Genomic DNA, 22,008 nt, shown 5'->3' on the forward strand with positions numbered 1-22,008 from the left:
CAGGCAGTTTTGGGAAAACCCATCTTGCTCCAGTCACCCCTGCAAAGGGCTGCAGAATTTTTTTACTAGGAAAATGCTCCTTTCTGCAGCAAAGTAGAGGCTATGGGAGCATGGGTCAGGTAGGAAGCTGTGAGATGTTACTGGAAAAGAGGTCCTCACACAGAAAAGGAGGTTCTGGAAGGTGAGCCAAGTGGCAAGGGCTGGCAGAAGCCCTAGGAAAAGGGAGAGAAGGGAGCAGGGAAAGGTTAGAAATCCTCCTCTAAGAGATACTGACCCCTGGCACCTCATTTCTCCTCCTTTCACACTTCAAATGAGACAAACAAACCTTGAAAACAGTTTATTCCACAGTCAAATGCTGGAATGCAAGTGCCTGCCATAAACCAACCCCACAGAACAATCGTCTCCTTCACCTCGACCATCGCCCTGGCCAACTGCACACCTGGAGCAGAGTGGGAGAGGCACAGCACAAACTGGAGCACACAAACCAGGAGAGCAAAGGTGACACGGTCCTGGCAGCTGGTGTGGAGGGACAGGCAGGACACAGCCCCGCTCCCTACTCACAGCAGTCGCTGGGATACGGAGATGCCTCGGTCACAGACGCTTCCCCGAGCGGGCACAGAGAGCAGCCAAGTCCCGGAGAGGCCGTGTGGCTGCATGGGCACAGGAGGAGATCACCGAGTGCAGCACCTGGCTGTAGGCTGAGCAGGACAGGGACACAGAAACGCTGTGAGGGCACCAGAGTTGCACTTATGGCCCGAAACTGGGCTTGGCTCCAGCCTTTCACCAGAGCAGAGAGACAGCAATTGGGGTTTAAGGTAAATGGACATGCCTGTAGTTTTCCACACACCTGTTTGCACACTCGGCATGCTCCCAAATATAAAGCAGCACACAAGCCAAAGATTATTTTATGAACCCCAATGTCTCCATTTTCCCTCCCAGATGACTTCTGGTTGCCCAGCCAGGTACATTCCCAAGCTGTGCTCAAGGTCACAGCACTCCATCACCTAAGGAAGGCCCTTTCCACACACCTTTGTGCATCCTCCCAGCAGAAGATTCAGCATTTAAGGCAGAGGGCTCTGTGCCCCTAATGAGATGCTTTGTAGCATTTTCCTCATGGTTGTGTCCCCAGCCACACGTGGCTGTGTCACAGCTGTGTTACTTAACACATTGCAGGGACTGGTGCCTTGCTGAGGATGCCACTACACTCCCTAAGGGACAGAGGCTGGGTCAAGCAGCAAAGCCCCTGACTTGCCCTCTCCAGAGCATATTTGGAGGAGCATCTCTGCACAGCAGCCCAGGGGCATGGGAACACCTATTCTGGTTTGATTTATCCCTGTGTAATCAGGCCCAGATGTCTCCTCTCTGGAAGCAAGCGCTCCTACCTTTGTGGTTTTTGTAGAAGATGCAGTTATTAGCACAGGTATCCGGGTGGGAATCCCAGAAATCGGACCCACAGGAACACAGCGGGGGCAAGTCGATGTTAGAGAGTTTGATTTTCTCCCTCATCTGGGCTCTCAGAGCTTCCACATACCTGCAAGGGATCAAGCATTCACCTCTGCCAGTGACACCCGGCTCTGCACGGGGAGCGCAGACTCCTGTACCTTGTGTGCTCCTTATCCCGCTGCCTTCTGTCCCTCACTCTCCTCTCCTCCAGCTGAAGTTGGGCCAGGGCTTCCCAGGTTCCTCCTCCTGGGGAGAATTCTCTCTGCTCAGCCATGTCTTGCATCCTCTGCTCCTCTTGCCGGCGCAGATTCTCCTTCTCCCTCTTAATCCTGCAGGAACACACGTGCTGAGAGAAGGAGCTTCCCCATCCCAACCTCCATTCCTGGCTGGTCCCCAGCTGTGAGGTCAGGGCACAGGAATCTGGATGATGCTGCTGCTTTCAAAGGCAAAAGGAATTCTGTACTAATCACAGCATTAAATAAAAATAAAACAATAGAAAAATTAAAAATAAAATAAAAAGAAATAAAAAGAAATAAAAAGAAATAAAAAGAAATAAAAAGAAATAAAAAGAAATAAAAAGAAATAAAAAGAAATAAAAAGAAATAAAAAGAAATAAAAAGAAATAAAAAGAAATAAAAAGAAATAAAAAGAAATATATTTGCTTTAAACATAAAATGGTCAAAAGAGCTTCCCCCCATATGGCAACACCAGCCTGTGAATGCTCTCCTGCCCTCAAACTCTTCCTGCCTGCCTGTTTTCTCACCATCATGGACCTCCTCTTTCAGTTCCTTCCTGCATCACATCCACACGTGCTCCTGCCATCTCCAGTTCCCCAGAGCTGTGCTTCCGTCCTTAAACCAAGCATGTAGGCTGGACTCTTCAATACCCACCAGAAAGGACCAACACCTCAGCTTCCCACTGCTTCTGAGGCAGCTTGGATCCTTCTGTAAGCAGCTTTCAGGACAGGGAAGCGTGACAGGGCTGGATACAGCACAGACACTCCAAGGATCCCAACTTTACTCCAAAACAGGATTTAAGATGTATTTTTAACCAAGTTTTCCTCTATTTCCTCAATCTCCCTTGCACCTACACGGCCCTCCAGCCCTTCAGTGGGACCTGGGTTGTGTAATTCCCACCAAGCAGCAGCAGCAATTGCAAAGCACAAAGACTTTACACCAATGTAGCTGACATTTTACTCCCAAATGCAACAATGTGTCCCAGGCCACTCCTTGCCGGGGGCATTTAAACCATAATCAAGGCTGGGAAGAAGCCAGGGGAAGGCAGTGCCATGGGACATTCCAGACCTGACTTCATGTAGGGGGTCAAATCTTTACATCCAGAAGGAAAGTGCTGAAGTCGAACTTCTCTGGTTGAGTTATAAACTTGGCAATGTTTTTTTACATGAAATGTAGAACCTTAAGTACAGCACCATAAATCTGCTCCAGAAACTGAGCCCAAGGCCAACTCACAGCTTTACACCCCGCAATTCTCTTTAGAAGAGCTCACCCACCTCTTCTCTGCACACAATCCAAGGGAAAAAAACTAATAAAAAGGTATCACACTAAGTAGGAAGTCCCTGGAGCCTTGCCAGCATTCCCAGGGTAGGACAAGCTCTCCAAAGCTCCCAAGTGCCATTGGAATGTCAGGATGTGGCTGCAGGAGCACTGCTTTAGACTGGCAGTTTTTCCCAGAAAAATGCCCATGAAAATCCTGCCCTGGGGTGCCTGTCCCACTCCCCCAAAGCCTGATCATGGAAGAGCCAGGATGGTCAGATTCAGGTCAGTTCATTCAAAGCCAGGGGGAAAAGCAAAAATGGGAGGATCTTTCCTATTTTGCTGTGAATTTGCAGAGCTCCTCCTTAATGAACCCCTCCACGGGAGAAGCTGAGAAACCCCCAGCACAAGTGATACTTTCACACAGATACCAAGTGTTCAACTCTGGAACAAATGCCTAGAAATCATTTTATTACACTGTATAAGTTTTTATGGCTGTGAGGGTGAAGGGTTTGATACTAAAAATGCCAGGGATAATCACAGCTTAACCATAATAACGTGACCTCACCCCAAAGTTTCTAAACGCAGGCTTGGGTTCTCAGAGTCATGGTCTGGGAAGTCGCACCTCTCCCAGCCCCATGTCTTGGCTCCCAACTCCTAAACAAGCTGCACAAGGACTTGAAAACCAGATAGAAAAGTGCTAAAGGACTCAACATGGCCCAAGGGTCTCTCTTGAGGGGCTGGTTGTGTGAATCCCACCCCAGGGGGGTTTACAGGTCAGTGCCTGGTTTACACCAGACGAGCTTGTAAGACTTTTTCAACCTTCTGAAGGACCCTGTCCTGATGGAGGAGGTGACCCCACCAGCTGCACAGACTCACTGGGCAACTCTCTGCTGCCTCTCTCGCTGCCGCTGCTGTTCCCTCACTCGCTCCCGTTCCACGGCCATGAAGAGGCGCCGGCACCGCAGGAATTCGCTCTGCCGCTTCGGAGAAGAACAGAAGGACATTTGGGAAGGATGTCTGGGATAAATATTGAGCAATATCAGTGTTCAGCTTAATTTCTAGAGGATGGAGTCTTGCTCTTTCCCTAAAAGACCCTCAAACATCTCCAAGTGCACGTGACCCAGGATTGGGAAACTGGAGAGGTGGCACTGAGGTAGGAAAGACCAAGTCATCTTGAAGCATTGGAGAGCTTTTGCACCAGCATCCCTCCACTGAAGCTTCCTACAGATGGAAGCTCTGCCACCTGGCAAACTCCTAAACTCTCACTTTGCTGAGAGAAAAAGAGCCAATTCCAACTTCAGCCCGCTTGAATTGGATCCACCTGGACACTGGTTCTCCCCTGCAGCTCACTGGAATCCTGTACCTCCTCCAAAAGATGAATGTATGACTCCAAGCTGGACTCTCTACATGCGGGAGAACCACAGAGGTGGCACTGCTGAGACAAATCCAGGGGCCATGCAGGGAAGAATTCCCATATGGATACTCAGGGTTTAGTGTCTGGGCTTTGGCTGATCCCACTGATGCAGCAAGGGCAGGGAAACCTCCTGGCTAAAGCTCACATCAAAAGCCCTCCTGCTGTGGGGTACAAAGATAGTTTGAGCTCCATGACTCGCAAAAGTTTAATGCATAGACTTTTTTTTTCTCATGAATGCCAAAACCTTTGGGCTGAGTTTGTCCACCTCACTCAGTGAAAAGAGCCAGCACAGCTGGAGACAGAGGAGGACGAGGAGAGATCACTGGGCTGCCAGTGAAGAAAACCGGATGGAAAAAACCCAGGCAGAGGAGAGTGCTGCAAAACCAGTTATCTTGGATGGATCAGAGCCAAGGAGATAAAAAGCAAGGGGAAAGGGAAAGGCAGGGTTAGAAGGAGCAGCCTGAGAAGCCCCAGCTGTTGTCACACTGTCGAGAAACCACAACCATATTTGGGATCAGTTGGTTGGAAGACACTTTTAAGGAACGAAAAGCATGCAAATTGTTCAGTTTCATGTTGCAAGCTGCAAAAAAGGTGACAGGAGAGGGAGATGTTCCTCTTCATGGCAGGAGGAAGCAGGAAAATAAAAGTCATTGGCTTTAGGCATCCAAGACAAACATCATCACTCTGTATCACCCAGATAAGCATGAGCCAAACTGTCCGGGACACAGGCTGGAAGCCCTCACTGTGGCATCATCCACTCGGCATCAGGCCTGCAGGCTGGGCTTGAGGCTATCCCCAAAATCAGAGGAACCTTTATATTCCAGCCTTGTATCTAAACAAGACAAGTTGGCTTTGTTCTTTCTTTCCTTTAGGTTTTTTTTTAAGCATTTTTGGCAGCTTCTTGGGCTCCCTACAGCTACAGCAAGCGCCCTTTGGTTTTGCCAGGTAGAATGAATGGAGCCTGTTTCTCCTTCAAACTTTTGGTGCTACTGAGATCCCAGATTTTGTAGGAGGAGTAGGTAACAGTTGCACTTAGTCACGACAGATTTTAAAAAATAACCTGGTAGCTTTGCCCCAGAGCTGAGACACCATCGAAGCTGACAAACGAAATCCAGTAGGGGTTTCATACATCAAAGCTCCTCTGAGGCTTCTTATTTGAGCCAGCAGCATTCCCAACACCCAATCCCTTTCAAACAAAACCACAAGGGCTTGGCTGCCCTGGACAGACCTGCTTCCTGGTTTCCTCTTGGTCAACACCAGCCCAGAGTTTGAGGGGAGGTTGGTATTCAGTGTGTGGCCTCCCAGGAGGCTCAGGCAGGCTTGAGTCCTTCACCAACCCATCACAGGCCTGAAAGACAATGGAAGGGAGCAGCATCAGCATGGCTGCAGTTAAGTTCCCCATCTTCCCCCAGCAACATGCACTTCACTGGAGGCAGGGTCTCTGTGTGATCCCTACAGACCTCACTGGGATGACCCACCTGTGAAATGGGTTTTATCTGGGGTACAAGTTGGCCGTGAACAGGAGAGATGTGCCGCATCTTGACATAGGAGTCTGAGCACCAAAGCTTTGTCAAAACACCTCTAAAGATCTCCTTGGAAGAGGGCTCTGGTTTAGTTTAAATACAGATGCACATTTCCCCATACCAAACTTCTATTATGAACTTCGTGAAGTGTGAAACAAATAACTAAGTGTAAGGGGAATTCCACAGCCAACAGCTCCCAAAACCTCTGTGTGAACCTCATCATAAACTTCCGCTGTCTCCCCTGCTCACTTATCTGCCCAGCCAGTATTTCTGCCCCAAGCTGGACTAATCCCCAGGCAAGGTTGGGCACACGCTGCCACAGCCATAAAGCCTTTGCCAACCACCCCAGGTAATTTGGATTAACCGTTTTCACCTCCCAGATGCTCAAAAAAACTGCCTGAAAACAAAAGAGAAAGGATAAGTACATCAACCCCTCCTGGGCAGCGCCTGCCACCCCCAGGCACTGGGATTGCCACAGCCACCTCTGATACAAAGCTTTTTTTTTTTCCCCTTTTCCAGGTTTCTGACTGATTTGATCTCTTCCACCCTCGGGTCTTTTGGTGTGGTCTGAGTATGGCTCTGGGTATGATGTGACTGCACAGCTTTTGTCTGGGCAGCTGCCAACCAGCATCACAAGCAGGCAGGAATCAAACCCTTCGAGACCACAACTGTACCTGAAAGCAGGGAATGGCAGCACCAATCTCACTGACCTCCAGTACTGCCCCCAAGCCCGCTATGAGGACTGTAGGCTTAAGAGTTAAGCCAGCCTGAGGGAGCAACTCCAAGAGCAGCCTCTTCCAGACACCAAAATAAATATAATGATCTGAACCTCTTAAGACCCATTTTGAATGAGTCTTACTTTTTTAAATTCAATTTTGACGTAGAAGTCATCGTCCTGCCCAGTGCCATGTGCGGCTGTGCCCTGCTCCAGCAGCTCAGCAGGCAGATCGTGGTGTCCCGCCAGCAGCAGCTCCTCACTCTTGTCCATGGGCACTGCAGCTGCCAGGCAAGGCTCTGGTTTCTGGAGAAGGGAGGACATGGGTGTAAACATGGAATTGAAATCTGGCTGCTTTGGTGCCAAGGGAAAGCTGAACACCCTCAGAGCAGCTTTAACATGAGGCTGTGTGTGCTGTCACTTGGATGTGATCTGGCAGCGCCATGTGTTCAGCAGCACCATGGGGCACCAGAGCTGGCAAACAGGAATGTAGCAGGGTGACTGTGACTACGCTCTCCCCAACTGCAGAAGCAGAGGGACAGACGTGTGGGGTGAAGGGGAGGCAAGGCAAAAACCTCTCCAGGCACTGTTTCACAGTGGCAAGGAGCTGGGATCTCTGAGCGACACCCGAGTGCAGAGCGCACTCCTTCAGATGGGAAGTGGGCAGGCTCCCCAGTGGCAAGCCACAATATTTTGAGAGGCAGCAGATTGTTTCCTACAAACTAAAGAATCAAAATGCCAGAAGCAAGCTTGAAGCCAGGATAATTTTTTTTCCCTTGCTTTTTTTTTTTTCTTCAGCATGGTGGGAAAGGAAGAGCAGGACTGCTGACAGAGGGAAAGGATGGATCCATAGGAGAACAGACCATGCCAAGAACTCCTTGATATGGCTCTGCTGCTGTTTGGGAAGGACAGAGAACAGCCTGGAGTCAGTCTGAACATGGAATTATTTGATAGGCACAGGAATTACTCCATCAACCCCATTATGACAGACATGACAAAATAGCTGCTTCGGTGAGGATAAGGGAATAGAGGGGAAGGGTTACTGCTTTGGAAGGTTGCTCTGGAGCACTGAAGGTAGAAAGACACAGAACTGTGGAAAAACACCACCAGCTTTGTGGAATGAGACCTTGGGGAAAGGAATTTGGGTGCTGCCATGCTGGGGAGCTACAGCAGTCCACCAAACCCTGAAGACAAAGACTCAGTGAACAGGATGAGCTGGAACACCGGACAGGTCATTTCCAGGCAATTACCATTTCGGTATCTGCTTGAGAAAGCAGGCAATTAACTCTTTGGAGGCTTTTGACCTCAAAAGAAATCTTGAGGGGAGAGAGAGAGAGCAACAATTTTAGGACCATGAACTATTGATCATGGGGAACGCAACACTTTACAGGGAAAAAGGAAAAAGAAGAAAAATGCAGAAAACAGGACTGAAAGAAAAAAAACATTTCAGCCAAAGGCTTGCTTTGAGCTAGCAACAGCAGGGAGAAAAACGCTGGGACTATTATTGGGAAGAAAAAGTCAGGTTATTCCTAAAAGCTGAGGTTTTTAAGGAGGATGGACCTGCCCTGGCCAGCTGCCAGGAGCAGCAGCTAAGGTGCAAACAGCTCCCTGAAACCTATGGAGGTCCAGATTATCAGAAAAGGGCACAAGGAGTGTCTTTCTTTATTTAAAGGAGGGGAAAAGGAAATACCAAATAGAAGATTTTAGCCTCAAGAGCTTAACTGTGACTTTTGAAAAAACAAGAGGAAATCACCTTGCAAACTGCCTGTAAGCCACGAGAAAACAAGATAAGAAGCAACCAGCATAAATTTGTCAAGAGCGAGTCAGGTCAGTCCAAGATGAATGTCTCCTACAACAGAAGGAAGAGGCCTCAGGCAAAGAGCAGCTGAAGACTCTGGGGTTCAGCTGAGCTCTTGACGTGGCCTAATTCAACACTGGGGTAAAGCAAAACCTGTTAGATGGAAGTCTGATGTGAGATGTGCAAAACTGATTAAAAACATGGCCCAGATTTGGTCTCAGGAGTTCATTGCACAGAAATAGGGTAAGAACCAGGTGGGCTCTGCTCTTTGATTTCATTTTCGGCCTGGATGAAGGAAGAAAGAAGCACCTTGATTAAGCTACTGACCCCACTTGCACTGTGGAAGTATTGGGTGAAAAACCCGTGGGTTCAAACCAAAGAAATGGGCTGGAATACAGAGCACAAGGAAATCCAGGGAGCACAAAAGCAGAGGCAGCACTACCAAGGGGGTTAAGTCCATGGTTATGTCTGTGGCAGCCTTTTGTACCTGAAGAGAAGGGAACACACTGCTGTCCTGCCAGCCTGGGAACATGCCAAATCTTCATACAGGGAGAGATTCAGATTAACATTGGAGCTTTTTTCTCCTCATACATCATGGAGTAATAAAACAAGGCAATACAATAAATCAATATATTCATCCCAGAATAAATCACCCAGGGAAGCTGTTAAACTTCCTTATGCAGATTAACTGTAGCTGCAGTGAGGCTGGGGTGGGAAGATGGCCCCAAACCCCTCCCAGTGTTTCTCACTGCTGTGGATGACTTGCCCAGGACTCCCACAGATCTCCTGTAAGCCTCTGCCTCACCTGGGCAGTGACTCCATTATTTATGTGAGTTCATAAATCAACCCATCTCACTGAATGCACTGAGGGCTCAAACAAGAGGGGTGGTTTGGTACTGGGAACAGGTAACGAGGTTTTTGAGCCCATAATTATTGTGTTTCTCTGAGTCCTACTTGCAGAGCTGACTGACTTCATCAGAAATCCAAGAGTACACAGAAGAGGAAGAGCCAGACCAGCCCTTCTATAAAGGGTAGTTTCTAGCTAATCAGCCAAGATCTACTTCACCTTTGGTGAACCTGAAAAAGAGAAGGGAATGAAGATGTACAGGATGGGCAGGAAACTGGCTGCAGAGGCAGTAAGACAAAACACCACGCTGGGTTGCTGCTGGTGTTCTCCAAAGTACGTCAGTTTAAGAAAGGTCTTGGCATAGAGACTGGGATAATAGCTACAACACAAAGGTGTTCTTGAGAACTGGAGGAGCAAAATCAGAATGAAATTCAGCAGAGCAAAAGGTGGGACTGACCTCCTTCCATGCACTGATTTGAGGAAAGCAGCTGCCTGCCAACCATTCATAGCAGAAGCCAGCCCCAGGTAAGGAAAACCCTCCAGATCTTTGCCACCCACACAAAACAAGGGATTGAAGCAATGGAAAGAGTTGTTGAGGTTTGAAGAAATAAAGGCACCTGAAGGGAGGGCTGGTCATCACATTCCTCCCAGATACCCAGATCACAATCTCAACCTTTAAAAGTCTTTTTTGCATTCTTGAGTTCATCTCAGAGATGTTTTCACACACTTTATCCTGCTGCCTTCTCTGAAATGGGTTACCCTTGAGGTGAGTCAGGAACCTGACTGGAGAAACTTCCTGAATTATGCTTTGGATTTGCTAATATTAGAGCCAAACCTTCAGCAGTTTGCAGGGTGGTTTCTCTGCCCTCACCCCAGGCAGCCCTGGCTCACCTCCAGCCTCCAGGCACCGGGGGACACAGTCCTGGTCCTGCGGGACGCCAGCCTGCGCCGAACCTGCTTCACAGCCCTGCTGAGCTGCGCCCAGAGGGAAGGCAAAGAAAAGACAGGACAAGTTCAGCTGCACGGAGAGATCTCCCGGTCTGCTCCAGCCAAGGAGCTCAACCAAGGCAGCACGACCCAACATACAATCAGCCAGGGGTCTTTCAGAGCTGCCCCGTGGTACTGAAACCCTGATCCAGGCAACTCGTCTGCTCCCAAAAAATGTTGCTGAGATGCCAGATCCCAAATTTTCCTGCTTGGTATCTACCCAGAAGTGATTTTCCAGCCCATGGTACTTCAACTGGAATAACTCCAGCTCCTAGGCGAGCACACAGGCTTTCTAAACCACCAAATGCACCATAAATATCAGTATTAAAAAAAAAAAAAAAAAAAAAAAAAAAAAAAAGCTTAAACAGTCCTGAAGGCAGGTTTTCCCAGATTTTGGTCTGCACGAGACAAGCTGCAATGAGCTGGCACCACCTAGTGCCACCTCTGCGCCAGGACACGGCTGGGAAAACACCGCGCCTGCGAGCAGCCAGACCACTTCAGCGACAGCATCCTGCACGAGCCACGCGGCTGGATGCTCTTAGGAGCAGCACAACATTCAGGGTGACAACGCGAGCTAACATTTCACTCAATATCTAAACCCAAATATTTGGGATGCGCTGTAGAAGAAAAAAGGAAACGTTGCCCGTTCCTCATTTCAATCGCTGAGGATCCAAAATGCCGAAGCAGCGATGGAAAGGCAGGAGGGGCACGGCTCACCTCGGCAGCTTGTTGCTGGAATGGCTCACCATGCTTCTCTTCCAGCTGGGCTGGAATGATGATGGGAGCAGGGAGACTCTGGAACAGGCACGTGTTCTTCCAGGGGGTCGAGTACTGCACAGCAACGCAGCTCTCCCTCTCTGCCTGCCAGGAAAAAGCCATGTGGGATCTCCAACCATGACCCGGCAAGATGTCAACAGTGGTAACATTTCACCACCCTTGGGTGAAATTTCTTGGGAGGGAGGTTTTGGCTCTCCGTGCTGAGAGAATACAAAGAACCATCAGGCTCTTTGGGGCTGAGGGCATTCGCAGGCTTCCCACTTGGAGCTGGCAGAGTTACATGAGGACATCCCTAGTCAGCCATGGAAACAGCCCAAACAGCCCGAGGGTGGCCAAAGCTGGTGACATCTCAGTGCATTCTCTTTTCTGCCACAGTCAGATCCTGGCAAGTCTCCCCAGTACTTTTTTGAGAGTAGAAAGGATTAAATATATTCACAGGATAATCCAAAACAAGCCCATGGGGGAAAAGGGAATGTGGAGACAGAGAGAAAGCGTTGCTTGAAAACTATTTGGCTGCTCTGGAAAAGGGATGGAAAAGAGACAGCAGAAAAGCTGTCAGGAGACAAATGCAGCCAGGAGACATCCACATCACTCCCAGCTCCTGCCTGGCTGTTTTTTTAACTCCAGGCAATTCCGCAGAGAGCTTCAGGACTCTGTGCTGCTGTTGCCTGAGGGAGCCAGCAACCTTTCCCTAGGGAGGCTTCAAAGCACCTCCAGCACCAGCCAAAGTGTGGCATTGACCCAGCCTGCCTGGACCTTGTTTGCCATCACAGGCAACCTCCGATTTTCTCACTTTTTCTCATTAACCCCTTGACTTAAGCTCCAGCGTTTGGATTTTTCCCAATTAATGTTGGGCTTGGAGGAGTTTCTCCTGACAGAGCCTCACTTACTGCTTCAAAGGCCTTCTGCAGCTCCTGCCTCCGGCGCATCCTGACCTGCCGGTTCACCCGCTGCCTCACCTCGCCCTGGAATCTCCTCAGGCTGGCTGCCTTCTTCCGCTGCTGCTCCTTCAGCTCCTCCTCCACCCGGAATGCTGCAGCCTGGGACAGGTGGAAGCAGAGTTCACCAGGTTTTTATTACGCTGTAGCATCAGAGCAGTTTGCATCCCTGTATCCCCTTTTCCCACACCTGGAGCGACCAGGCAGACAAGCAGCACCCAGAGCAAACTTCATGTTTTGTTTCAAAATATGTGGAGTAACAGCTTGGACACTATCTACTGGGTTATTATGGGCTGGATTGCGTCTGGCTAGTGATACGGAGCATGCACACCTCTGCCTCTCTGCAACACACAGGGAAGGAAAGAAAAAGGACACTCATGGAGCAGCTCCCAGCTCCTGCTCCCGTGAAAGGATGCTCATACATCCAAAGCCTGGATCCAAAAGGAACAGGCCAGCCCCTCACCCTGTTAATGTTCTGCAAGGCTGGAAGCACATCAGGGAAGCAGTTCACAGAGCACAGCACTGCTCCAGAATGTCTTTACCATCTCAAGTGAAAGATTAAGAACAATGACCTGAAAAACCCCAAAAATCCCATTTTATTCTCCTTGTGATTCTGTCAAGCAACTCTGCAACACCACCATGGCTTAAATTAAAACAGCATTGCTCTCCTGGCTGCCACCACAGCAAGAGAAACCAGAGACTGAAGGGATGGAGGAAAGGGGCGAGGCCAAAGATGAACTTGGAACAGCAGGGTCAGCACAGCCCAAGAAAACTCCAAGATGGGGAGAAATCCACACTACGCTATGGATGAAACCAAGACGGTGCCCCAGGGAACAGCCCAGTGCCAGCTCACTCGCTGCCCAACCTCAGCAGCAACTCTGATGCACGAGGCATTACTGTGTATTAAATAAAAGTGCATTAAATAAGCTCAGATAACCCTGGGCAGCTTCATTCACCTCTGGAAGCCTCACATGATGGAGGCCCAGGAGTATCCAGGCCCCCTGAAGCTGTTATGAAAAGTTTAGCTCCCCCAGAAGTTTCACAGTGCCAAGATGGAAGTTCTGTGGAATATGGAGATGATTGATTTCCATAAATTATCTCAACCTTTCAGGATTTAAATTACAATATAGAAATAAATCATCTCAGAAGAGCAGGAGCTTCTGTAATGTTCAGACATTAATTACAGGGGACTGAACTCATCATCCAATATTTAATGCACTTTTAGTCCTCTTAGAATAACCCTCAAAGTAGAAAACCCTGAGATAAGCATCCATGAAGATTTGCTTAATGTTTCTAATGGGCTACAGTGGGGATTGGCTCCTGACACTGAAACACTCAATTTAATTTTTTTTTTAATCAGCAACACAGAATAAAATCTCAACTCCCTGACATCCTTTAGGGATGAGTGGGAAAAAGAGAAGCAGCACTGGCTGGGTTCCCCACTTGACTGATGTTTATAATTGACGCATTTATCCTCAAAAACATACAATTTATTGGAGGGTGATCAACTTGGAGAGATGGGCTTCTGCAAAGGGAAGGCATCACAGTGGCTTCTGACCCCACTAAATCACATTAAAACGAATTATTATTTTTAGGAGACATGTTCCTGGCTGCCTTCAGGCTGTGAAAAAGATCGCTTTTGGCTCTGTTCCCCCCTAGGGTTTTACTGGCACGGTGAGGGGTCAGAGATGCCCTGGCAGACAGTGCCCTCGGTGCACTCACAAAGGCCGGGCTTTGCTCCGGCTGTCCCGGCGCATTCTCCACCCAGACGACCACGGGGGCCACGCTCTGGTTCCTCTCGGCCAGCACTCGCCAGCTGTGCTGCCGGGGTCTCCCCTGGTGCCTCCCCGGGGGCTTCCCGGCCCCCCAGCGCTGCTCCTTGGAGGAGGGCATGATCCCGGCACCACCGCGGGCCCGGTCCTGGGGAAGGGGAGCAGAGGTGAGGGTATCTCCCCGGGCATCCCAACCTGCACCCTGCCCCATCCCCTGCCCCCCGCGCCCACCTCCCCTCAGCCACGGCTCGCCCCAGTGCCCTCCCAGTTCTCCAGCTCCCGGGCACCCCACACTGACTGGGTACCCCCAGCCCTTCGTGGCTGAGTGCCCCCTACACCCCCATCACCACACCCTGTCCCCCCAGTTATCCAACCCCACGGCACCCCACCTCCAGCTCCCCCCTTCGTGGTTAAATCTCCCTGTACCCCCCACCCCAAGCACCTCATCGCGCCGCACCCCCCGTGCCCTCGCAGCCTCATCTCCCCATCCACCCCCGGGCACTCCTCACACCCCGACCCACCACGGCCTCGGGCCCATCCTCCCGTATCCCCCCAGCCGCCTCCGCGGCCCCTGCACCTCCATCCCCCATAACCCCCCGAGCCCCTCACAGCCTCGAGCCCCGCCGAGCCCCCTCAGGCCGCACCAACCGCCGCTTCCGCCTCCACCGGAGCTTTGAATCCCGGCGCCACTTCCGCCGCACGGACACTCCCCGGACACGCCTCGGACACTCCCCGGACACGCCCCGGACACGCCTCGGACACTCCCCGGACACGCCCCGGACACGCCGCGGGCTCATCCGCCACGTCCATCCTTGCCCCGCCCTCAGCCCCGCCCTCAGCCCCGCCCCGCTGCGTCACCACCTACAGCCCGCCCCCAGCCCCGCCCAGCCCCGCAGGGTTCTGAGGCTGCCGGTTCGAGTCCCGCCTCTGGTGGAAAGGGGGTGGGGGAACGATGTCTGCCTCAGACCATCCCCGAAACTGCCCCCTGAGCATCCCTGGAGGACCCCCCACACGGTATCCGCCTGCAAATCGCTCCTAAATATCCTTATAGTGTCCCCCACAGCATCCCTGGCCCCCTCCGAGTATCCCGTCTCCACACAGCATCCTCCCAAGGGCCTCCCCAAAGCACCTCCCTACAGCGTGACCCCAAAGCATCTGCCTCACGAGTCTGCCCCCCTTAATGTTTCCCCAAAACTCCCTCAAAGCCTCTTTCTGCAGCATCCCCCAAACCCCTCCCCTGCATCATCTCCCCATAACGTGTCTCCTCCAAAGCATCTCCCTCCCTCTGGGACAGGATGCTTGGAGGCATCGACCCCTTTGGGGGGCCAGAAAACCTCCGGGGGGGGTGGGCGGTGTCTCACTGGGGTGATGAGTTTGGCAGGGCTCGGGAGGGGGTGGGAAATGGCTCCGGGCGTCCTGCCTCACATCCCGCTGCCCTATTCAGCGATGCCCGGGGAACTAGCGCTAATTGGCATGGAGTTGGAATGAAGCCTGGATGCCACCGGGCTTCGTTTTAGAGCCTGGGAAGAGGAAAGAAAAAAAAAAAGAAGCGGGGGGGAGCTCCTTTGGGGTGGGGGTTCAGCTCTGCAAAATACCTCTCCAAAAGAAAACCCCAGATTAATGGGGTGTTCAGAGCCCAAAATCCCATTGGATTGTCTGCAGAGGGGATGGCAAACCTTAGCTGGGCTCGATGGGGTGATGTCCCCCACCTCAAGTGTGTCCCGGGGACTGGGAAAACATGGAACTGGGGGTCTGTAACCGGGGAAAAACTGCAAATCTGAGTGGTTTTTCCTCAAATAAATGTCAGCTCGAGGCCGCCGAGGAGGCGAAAGCCACCAGGACACAGGGCTCTATTGAGAAAGGAAAGAACAAAAAAAAAAAAAGAAGAAGGGAAAAAAATAAATTAGCCGGGCAAAGCGCCAAGCCGGGAGCTCCGAGGGACGTGCCCAGAGTGGGGAAGCGGAGTGATTCGGGGGGCGAGCCTGCCCGAAATGTGGGGAGCGCTGGCTGCCCCGCGGGGCCACCCCGCTCCCCCCTGCTTGCTGCCGGTGACCTGGCTTCTGGCGCTGCACGCAGGTAGGGAGTTTTCCCATTTTTCCACGGTTTTCCCGTTTTTTCCATGGGTCTTGGGGGTATCCAGATGGAGGATGAGGGCCGGGGGGGGGGGGGTGATGAGGGTGGTGATACCCTAAGGGGGGGTTTGGAGGGAAGGTTGTCGCGCTGTCGCGTGTACCCTCTGCTTGGGAGCTGGGAAAAAGGGGGTAAAATAGGAAATGAAAACTGGGGAAAACACTTTTCTGGAGCCAAACGGGTCCTGATGTGGGGGAGGATTTGGCACCGTCCCCGCCCTGAGCTTCTCCCCAGTTTTTTTTTCTTCCCTGAACCCCCTTTTTTCCTCATTTTTTACCATCTCCAAATCTTTTCTCCTACCCGTTCTTCAGCTTTTCTTAAAAACTCATTTTTCACCCCATTTCTAGGCTTGCCTCATCCCACTGCAACCCTGGTTTTCTCCATCATTTATTGTCTAAATTATCATATTTTGGAGTTCAATGAGCCCCAAACTGCCCCATCCCAGGCCTGGCAACACAGAAAATCACCTTCAACAATTTTGTTCCATTTTACCAAAGCTTGCACCCAAAAGCAGTCCTGGGGAGGCCCCATTTCCCTTCAGATGGGGAGGATGGATGCAAAACAAAACCAGCTGGGTTCTTTGCTGGCTTTGATTTAGACCCTAAAAAACAGCCAGGGCTGCGGCCAGGGCACTCAAAAAATGCTGCAGGGCATTTAAAAAAAAAATATTGGCATTTGTGCCACAAAATAGAGTGAAAATGAGGATTTTTGGTGGGCTTTTTTTGACAAAAGCCATTGAAAAGGGCTGGGAAATCTCCATCCCTAAGCCAAGGATGCTGTAGGAAAAGGGAACGTTCCCTGATTTATTAACAAGCTCCCAAATTTTTTATCCAGAGCGGAGAAAAAATTAGGAATGGGGTGAAAAAAAGGGAAGAAACAGTTAAAGAGCAGCGATTTCATGCGCGGGGAGGGGGCGAGGATGCATTAAAAGCCACATCCTCATCCCATGCCTTGGCCTTCCCTGTGGGGGGATCCCCTAATTTTGGCGAGTCGGGTCATGTTTGTGGGGCCGAGCACGGCACTGCCGGGGAGGACGGACGGACGGATGCTGCATACCAATAGGTCCCATGACTTTCTGGGCTTGTTTAAGGCCTTTCTTGCTCCCTCTTCACCCTGCCCAGCTGGTTTTCCCACTCTGCCCTCCTCTTCAATATGGGGTTTGTTCGCTGTCGGATGACGGTATCCGTATGGGGGGTTCATGGATGGGATCTCTGGGATGTCAAGAGGGGGATGCTAAGGTATTTTGGGGAGGAAGAATGTTCTGGGGAGCCGCCTCCCCCCAAAAAATCATGTTTTTACACTTTTTCCCTGCCTTTTTTGGCTTGAAACCAGCGATGAGGAGCAATGCACGTGCACCGACTCCCGTGATGCAGTTTTGCATCTGAGGGGGCTTTGTCTGGACAGGAGCATCCAATGGGGATGAGGGTGGGACACAAAATCATTCCCCCACACCATTTTTTGGGGAATTAAGGTATCTTTGCACAGCACTGATCCGAGCACTGGTGTCTCTCACTTCTCAAGCAGCTTTTGCAGGGCAATGATACAACTTCGCCAAGGGTTGCCTCGACCTACCTCCCACCCCCCGCATTTTTGGGAGTGATGAGTGCATTTTTGCAAATGGTTGCATCAACTTGGCTGCAGGAGCACTCCCCCTGCATTTTTGGGGGTGATAGATGAATTTCTGCAACGGGTTGCATTGACCCAGGTGCAGGAGATCCCCTGCCCAAGCCCAGCACATTTTGGAGGGCACCACATGCATTTTTGCGGAGCATTGCATTAACCCAGCAACAGCAGGTGTGCCATCCACATCTCCTCCTTGCATTTTTGGGGTGATGCATGCATTTTTGAGAAGGGTTGTTTGCATTGACCTGACTGCAGGAGCACTCCCACCCCCAATGCAGCTTTGGGGGGTGATAACGCATCTTTGCAGAGGGTTGCATTGACCCACCTCCCATGCCCAAAGCAATTTCGAGGGTGATTCTTTGATTTTTACAACACGTTGCACTGATCTGAGTGCAGGAGGGCTCCTACCCCTCGCACAGTTTCAGGGCCATGCGTGTGTCTTTGCAAATGTTATGGAGCCAAGTTGGGCACCTTGGGGGTGCTCAGCACAACTCCAGCTTGGGGTTTCCCTGCTTTCTCCATGCTCGGCACCCCCCTGTCTCTCCCTACCCCAAGGTCTGCTGGCAGGGGTGAACATCACCAGCCCCACGCCACTAGTCCGTGGCACGGCAGGCAAAGCGGCGCTGCTGTCGGTGCGCTATGCCAGCGCCAGCGCTGACAAGCCAGTGGTCAAGTGGCAGCTGAAGCGGGACAAACCTGTCACCGTCGTCCAGTCCATTGGCACCGAGATCATTGGCAACCTACGGCCCGACTACCGCGACCGCATCCGGGTGTTGGAGAACGGCTCGCTGCTCATCAGCCCCTTGCAGTTGGCTGATGAAGGCGCTTACGAGGTGGAGGTGTCCATCACCGACGACACTTTCACCGGCGAGAAGACCATCAACCTCACCGTGGACAGTAAGGGCAAGAAGGACATCCAGTGGAGACTGGGTTATCCATGGGATGTCTTCCCTTGACCACATTTTGGGAGGGCTTTCTCCAACTGGGAGGTGGTTTTGGGGGTTTCAACCACCCTATGCAGCCAAGTTGGTGGGGTTTTGATGTCTCTCTTCCCGTCCCCTGAGCCCATCTGTCCACTGAGACATGGCATCACCATGGTTCCCCTGCTTGCCCACAGTTCCCATCTCAAAGCCACAAGTGCTGGTGGCCTCCTCAACGGTGCTGGAGCTCAGTGAGTTCTTCACCCTCAACTGCTCACACGAGAATGGCACCAAACCCACCTACACCTGGCTGAAGGACGGGCGGCCGCTGAGCAACGACTCCCGCCTGCTCCTCTCTCCTGACCAGAAGATCCTCACCATCACCCGTGTTCTCATGGCTGATGACGATGTCTACAGTTGCCTGGTGGAGAACCCCATCAGCCATGGCCGCAGTGTCCCTGTGAAGCTCACTGTTTACCGTAAGCCATCCCTTCTCCCCTCCTGCACTCCCAGGCTTGGCCATCCCTTGCAGATGCTTCCAGCTAAAATTTTTGGGGGGTTGTCCCCCTTCATTCCTCTCCTCCAGGCCGGAGCTCTCTCTACATCATCCTGTCCACGGGCGGCATCTTTCTTCTTGTCACCCTGGTGACAGTTTGTGCCTGCTGGAAACCTTCCAAGAAGTACGGGTGGGGATAACGTGGGAGACAAAGGGGGTTGTCCCATCTTGTTCCATCCTGTCTTGTCCCATCCCGTTTTGTTCCATTTCATTTCATACCATCCTATCTCATCTCATCTCATCTCATCTCATCTCATCTCATCTCATCTCATCTCATCTCATCTCATCTCATCTCATCTTGACACATCCTACCCCATGCCATGCCATCCCATCCCATCCCACCTTGATCCATCTCTCCTATCCCATTCTATTCTATTCTATTCTATTCTATTCTATTCTATTCTATTCTATTCTATTCTATTCTATTCTATTCTATTCTATTCTATTTCCATTCCATTCCATTCTATCACATGTAATCTCATTCCATGCCATCTCGTCCTATCCTGTTCCATTGCATCCTTTTCTATCCCACCCCATCCCATTCCATCTTGCCCCATCCCATCCCATCCTGTCCCATCCCATCCCAACTCTCCCTCCTTGCAGTACTTGACCCTTCCCTGGATGAGCCACAGGCAGTCCCCCCATTGCCTCTAACATGATGCCAGTGCTGCCCCATCCCCTATCCCTTCCCAGGGAGAAGCGACAAGCGGAGACACAACCAACCTCTGACTACACTGAGCAGGATGAGGAGCGCCTGAAGCACGATGGTGAGTGCCGGCCTCAGCGTGGTGGTGGCGGGTTGGGGGAACACCAATGCTCCTGGCATGGTGAGCAGCACCTTGCTTCCACACAGCCGAAGGCATCCCACGGAGCGGCGAGCACGAGCGCAAGAACCCAGTGGCTCTATACATCCTTAAAGACAAGGTGAGAGCCAGTGGCACCAGTAGCACACCGGCAGCATCCCGGCACAGGCTCTCGCACATGTCCCACGCTTTTCTGCTCTTGGCTTCTGGCAGGACTCACCAGAGGCGGAGGAGGATTCGCTACCTGAACCCCGTGGCACAGTTGAACCAGGTTACACCAGCTCACCAGTACCAGCAGCCGGTCGCTCACCAGGACCAGTGGGGCGTTCGACTCGTCGTTACCATCGCTCACCAGCTCGCTCACCCGCCTCGACGCGGACCCACCGGTCACCACCGGGTTCGCCGGCACGTTCCCGCGGCGCTCCGCGGCTGCTGCGGACTGCCGGCGTCCACGTAATTCGGGAGCAGGAAGAGGCCAACGCCGTGGAGATCAGTGCCTGAGCAGGGGGGGACTGTGCGCGCTTTGGTGGCAGCGTGCAAGCAAGCAGGGACACCAGCACGGCCACGCTTCTGCCACCGAGCAAGCGGGGACACCGGCACAGCCCTGCTCCCACCACTGGGCATCATTCCGCTCGGCGTAAAGTCACTAATTTCCTATTGATCTCACCCAGAGCTTCCCTCTTCCGTCCCGCATCTTCCTGGGGCATCGCTTTAATGGCTTTCTCGCCGGGATGAGTGTGCAGGGAGCGTGCAGAAAGCACACGTGTGTGCAGAGAGAACATGCAATCAGTGCACGGAGAGAGTGTGCCAGAGGGTGTGCATGGAGCGTGCAGAGAGGGCATTCAAGCACTGCACAGGGAAAGCACGCACGGAGTGTGCAGGAGGGGACCCGGAGTGTGCACGCAGGATGCATGGGGCAGGCACGAGGGTGTGCAGCAAGTGTGCACGCAGCGTGCAAAGAGAGGATGCACAGAGCATGCGAGAGAACATGTGGAGCCCATGGAGAGAACGCACGTGGAGGGTGCAGCTGAGACTGCCCAGAGCGTGCACAGAGTATGTGCGGAGTGTGCAGAGCGTCCACTGAACCTGCATGGCCCTTGTGAGTGTGCCAGCACTGGGTGTGCGCTCCGAGCGTGCACAGAGTGTGCAGAGAGTCCGTGCAGAGCGTGCATGGAGCACATGGAGTGAGCCTGCACACAGGATTTGCATGGAACATGCGTGCAGCGTGCGGTGAGTGCGCAAAGAGCGTGAGCAGAGAGGGTGTGTGCAGCGCTTGCACAAAGCACACGCTGAGTGTGCACGGTGTGTGTGAAAGAGTGTGCACAAAGCGAGCAGCCGAGCGTGTTCAGAGCATGCGTAAGAGTGAACCCGCAGTGTTGGCACAGGGCACGCGTGGAGCCTGCAGTGAGTGTGCAAAGAGTGCGTGTGGTGCACGTGGGAAGAGCAAGCACCGAGCAGCTGAGCATGCTTGGAGCGTGCACACGCACGCAGGGAGCACACACACCGCACGCCCAGCGACCGTGCGTGCACACGCGTGTGCAAGAGAGCGGTGCCCGCCCGCCGTGGCACACCCCCCGTGCGTGGAGCGGGACACGCACTGGCACACAAGCTCGCCCAAGGGCACACATGCATCAGGCAGTCTGAACAGGGGGCTCCCTCCTGCCCCCCAGCTCCCCAGCTGCAATGTCCCCCAAATGTGGGCTGGAAGCCCTGGCCCAAGCATTGCCCCTTCGCCACGGTAGGATTTTCTGTGAAAATCCCCCGGTTTTGGGGCACACAACGCTGTCTCTCCCCAGGCCTTCATGGGAAATAGGTTTAGGATGAAAAGCAGAGAGAGGCTGGCCAAGCGAGCCGGGCCCTGGGGCACCTGGGGTGGGTGCCGGGGCACCCCGGAGCGCTTGGGGTGCACTACTAACCAATAAACTAAACATACTACCCGTCTGGTGGTGGCACCCTTGGGTGTCTTTGTGGGACAGGGGCCCCCCAGGGTGTGGGGACACACGAGAGGTGGCTGACAGCTAAGACCACACAAACCCACTGCACCTGGCTGGCACTCAAACTGGCACTTGAAGTGCTTGTGAGACCTTGGACTGTTCCCTCTGGTACCTACTGATGGTGTCCTCAGCTGAGAGCCCATTTCTTCTTAATTTGTCTTCCTCTGAACATGGCGAAGGAAGAGGGGAATTTATTCTGACTAATTAAATTCATTAACCGCTGGTGTCCCCCACTCCACTGTCTCCGGGTGCTGCCGGTGCCACCGTGGCCG

At 52.2% G+C, this 22,008-nt stretch overlaps 2 protein-coding genes across 2 annotated transcripts; one reads left to right on the forward strand and one right to left on the reverse strand.

Annotated features, from left to right (window-relative positions):
- Positions 1-322: 322 nt before the first annotated feature.
- Positions 323-14,507, reverse strand: CCDC15 (coiled-coil domain containing 15). Its single transcript, XM_068994565.1, has 12 exons — positions 14,355-14,507; positions 13,661-13,858; positions 11,891-12,040; positions 10,941-11,084; positions 10,128-10,211; positions 6,736-6,897; positions 5,832-5,945; positions 5,582-5,701; positions 3,816-3,919; positions 1,602-1,772; positions 1,383-1,531; positions 323-698 (listed from the first exon to the last, which is right to left on the reverse strand). The coding sequence occupies exons 1-12, from the start codon at positions 14,505-14,507 to the stop codon at positions 592-594; spliced, it is 1,656 nt and encodes a 551-aa protein (XP_068850666.1). The 3' UTR covers positions 323-591.
- A 1,171-nt stretch (positions 14,508-15,678) lies between these two features.
- Positions 15,679-21,906, forward strand: HEPACAM (hepatic and glial cell adhesion molecule). The gene is made up of 7 exons (XM_068994738.1): positions 15,679-15,786; positions 18,019-18,360; positions 18,581-18,862; positions 18,970-19,063; positions 19,633-19,706; positions 19,793-19,863; positions 19,956-21,906. Exons 1-7 carry the CDS (start codon positions 15,702-15,704, stop codon positions 20,241-20,243), a joined length of 1,236 nt encoding a protein of 411 aa, XP_068850839.1. The 5' UTR covers positions 15,679-15,701; the 3' UTR covers positions 20,244-21,906.
- The last annotated feature ends 102 nt before the right edge of the window (positions 21,907-22,008 follow it).

This window comes from Aphelocoma coerulescens, chromosome 24 (genome assembly GCF_041296385.1).
Source record: "Aphelocoma coerulescens isolate FSJ_1873_10779 chromosome 24, UR_Acoe_1.0, whole genome shotgun sequence".
Classification (NCBI taxonomy): Eukaryota; Metazoa; Chordata; class Aves; order Passeriformes; family Corvidae; genus Aphelocoma; species Aphelocoma coerulescens.

Bases quoted from the DNA above. Each gene is read 5' to 3' on its own strand.
- HEPACAM (XM_068994738.1), top strand. From the start codon at position 15,702: ATGTGGGGAGCGCTGGCTGCCCCGCGGGGCCACCCCGCTCCCCCCTGC. The intron at 15,787-18,018 runs GTAGGGAGTTTT...CCCTACCCCAAG, and splicing joins GCTTCTGGCGCTGCACGCAG to GTCTGCTGGCAGGGGTGAAC. The intron at 19,064-19,632 runs GTACGGGTGGGG...ATCCCTTCCCAG, and splicing joins TGCTGGAAACCTTCCAAGAA to GGAGAAGCGACAAGCGGAGA.
- CCDC15 (XM_068994565.1), bottom strand. From the start codon at position 14,507: ATGAGCCCGCGGCGTGTCCGGGGCGTGTCCGGGGAGTGTCCGAGGCGT. The intron at 5,702-5,831 runs GTGGGTCATCCC...ATTGTCTTTCAG, and splicing joins AGATAAAACCCATTTCACAG to GCCTGTGATGGGTTGGTGAA. The intron at 1,773-3,815 runs GTGAGTCTGTGC...GTGTTCCTGCAG, and splicing joins AGGCAGCAGAGAGTTGCCCA to GATTAAGAGGGAGAAGGAGA.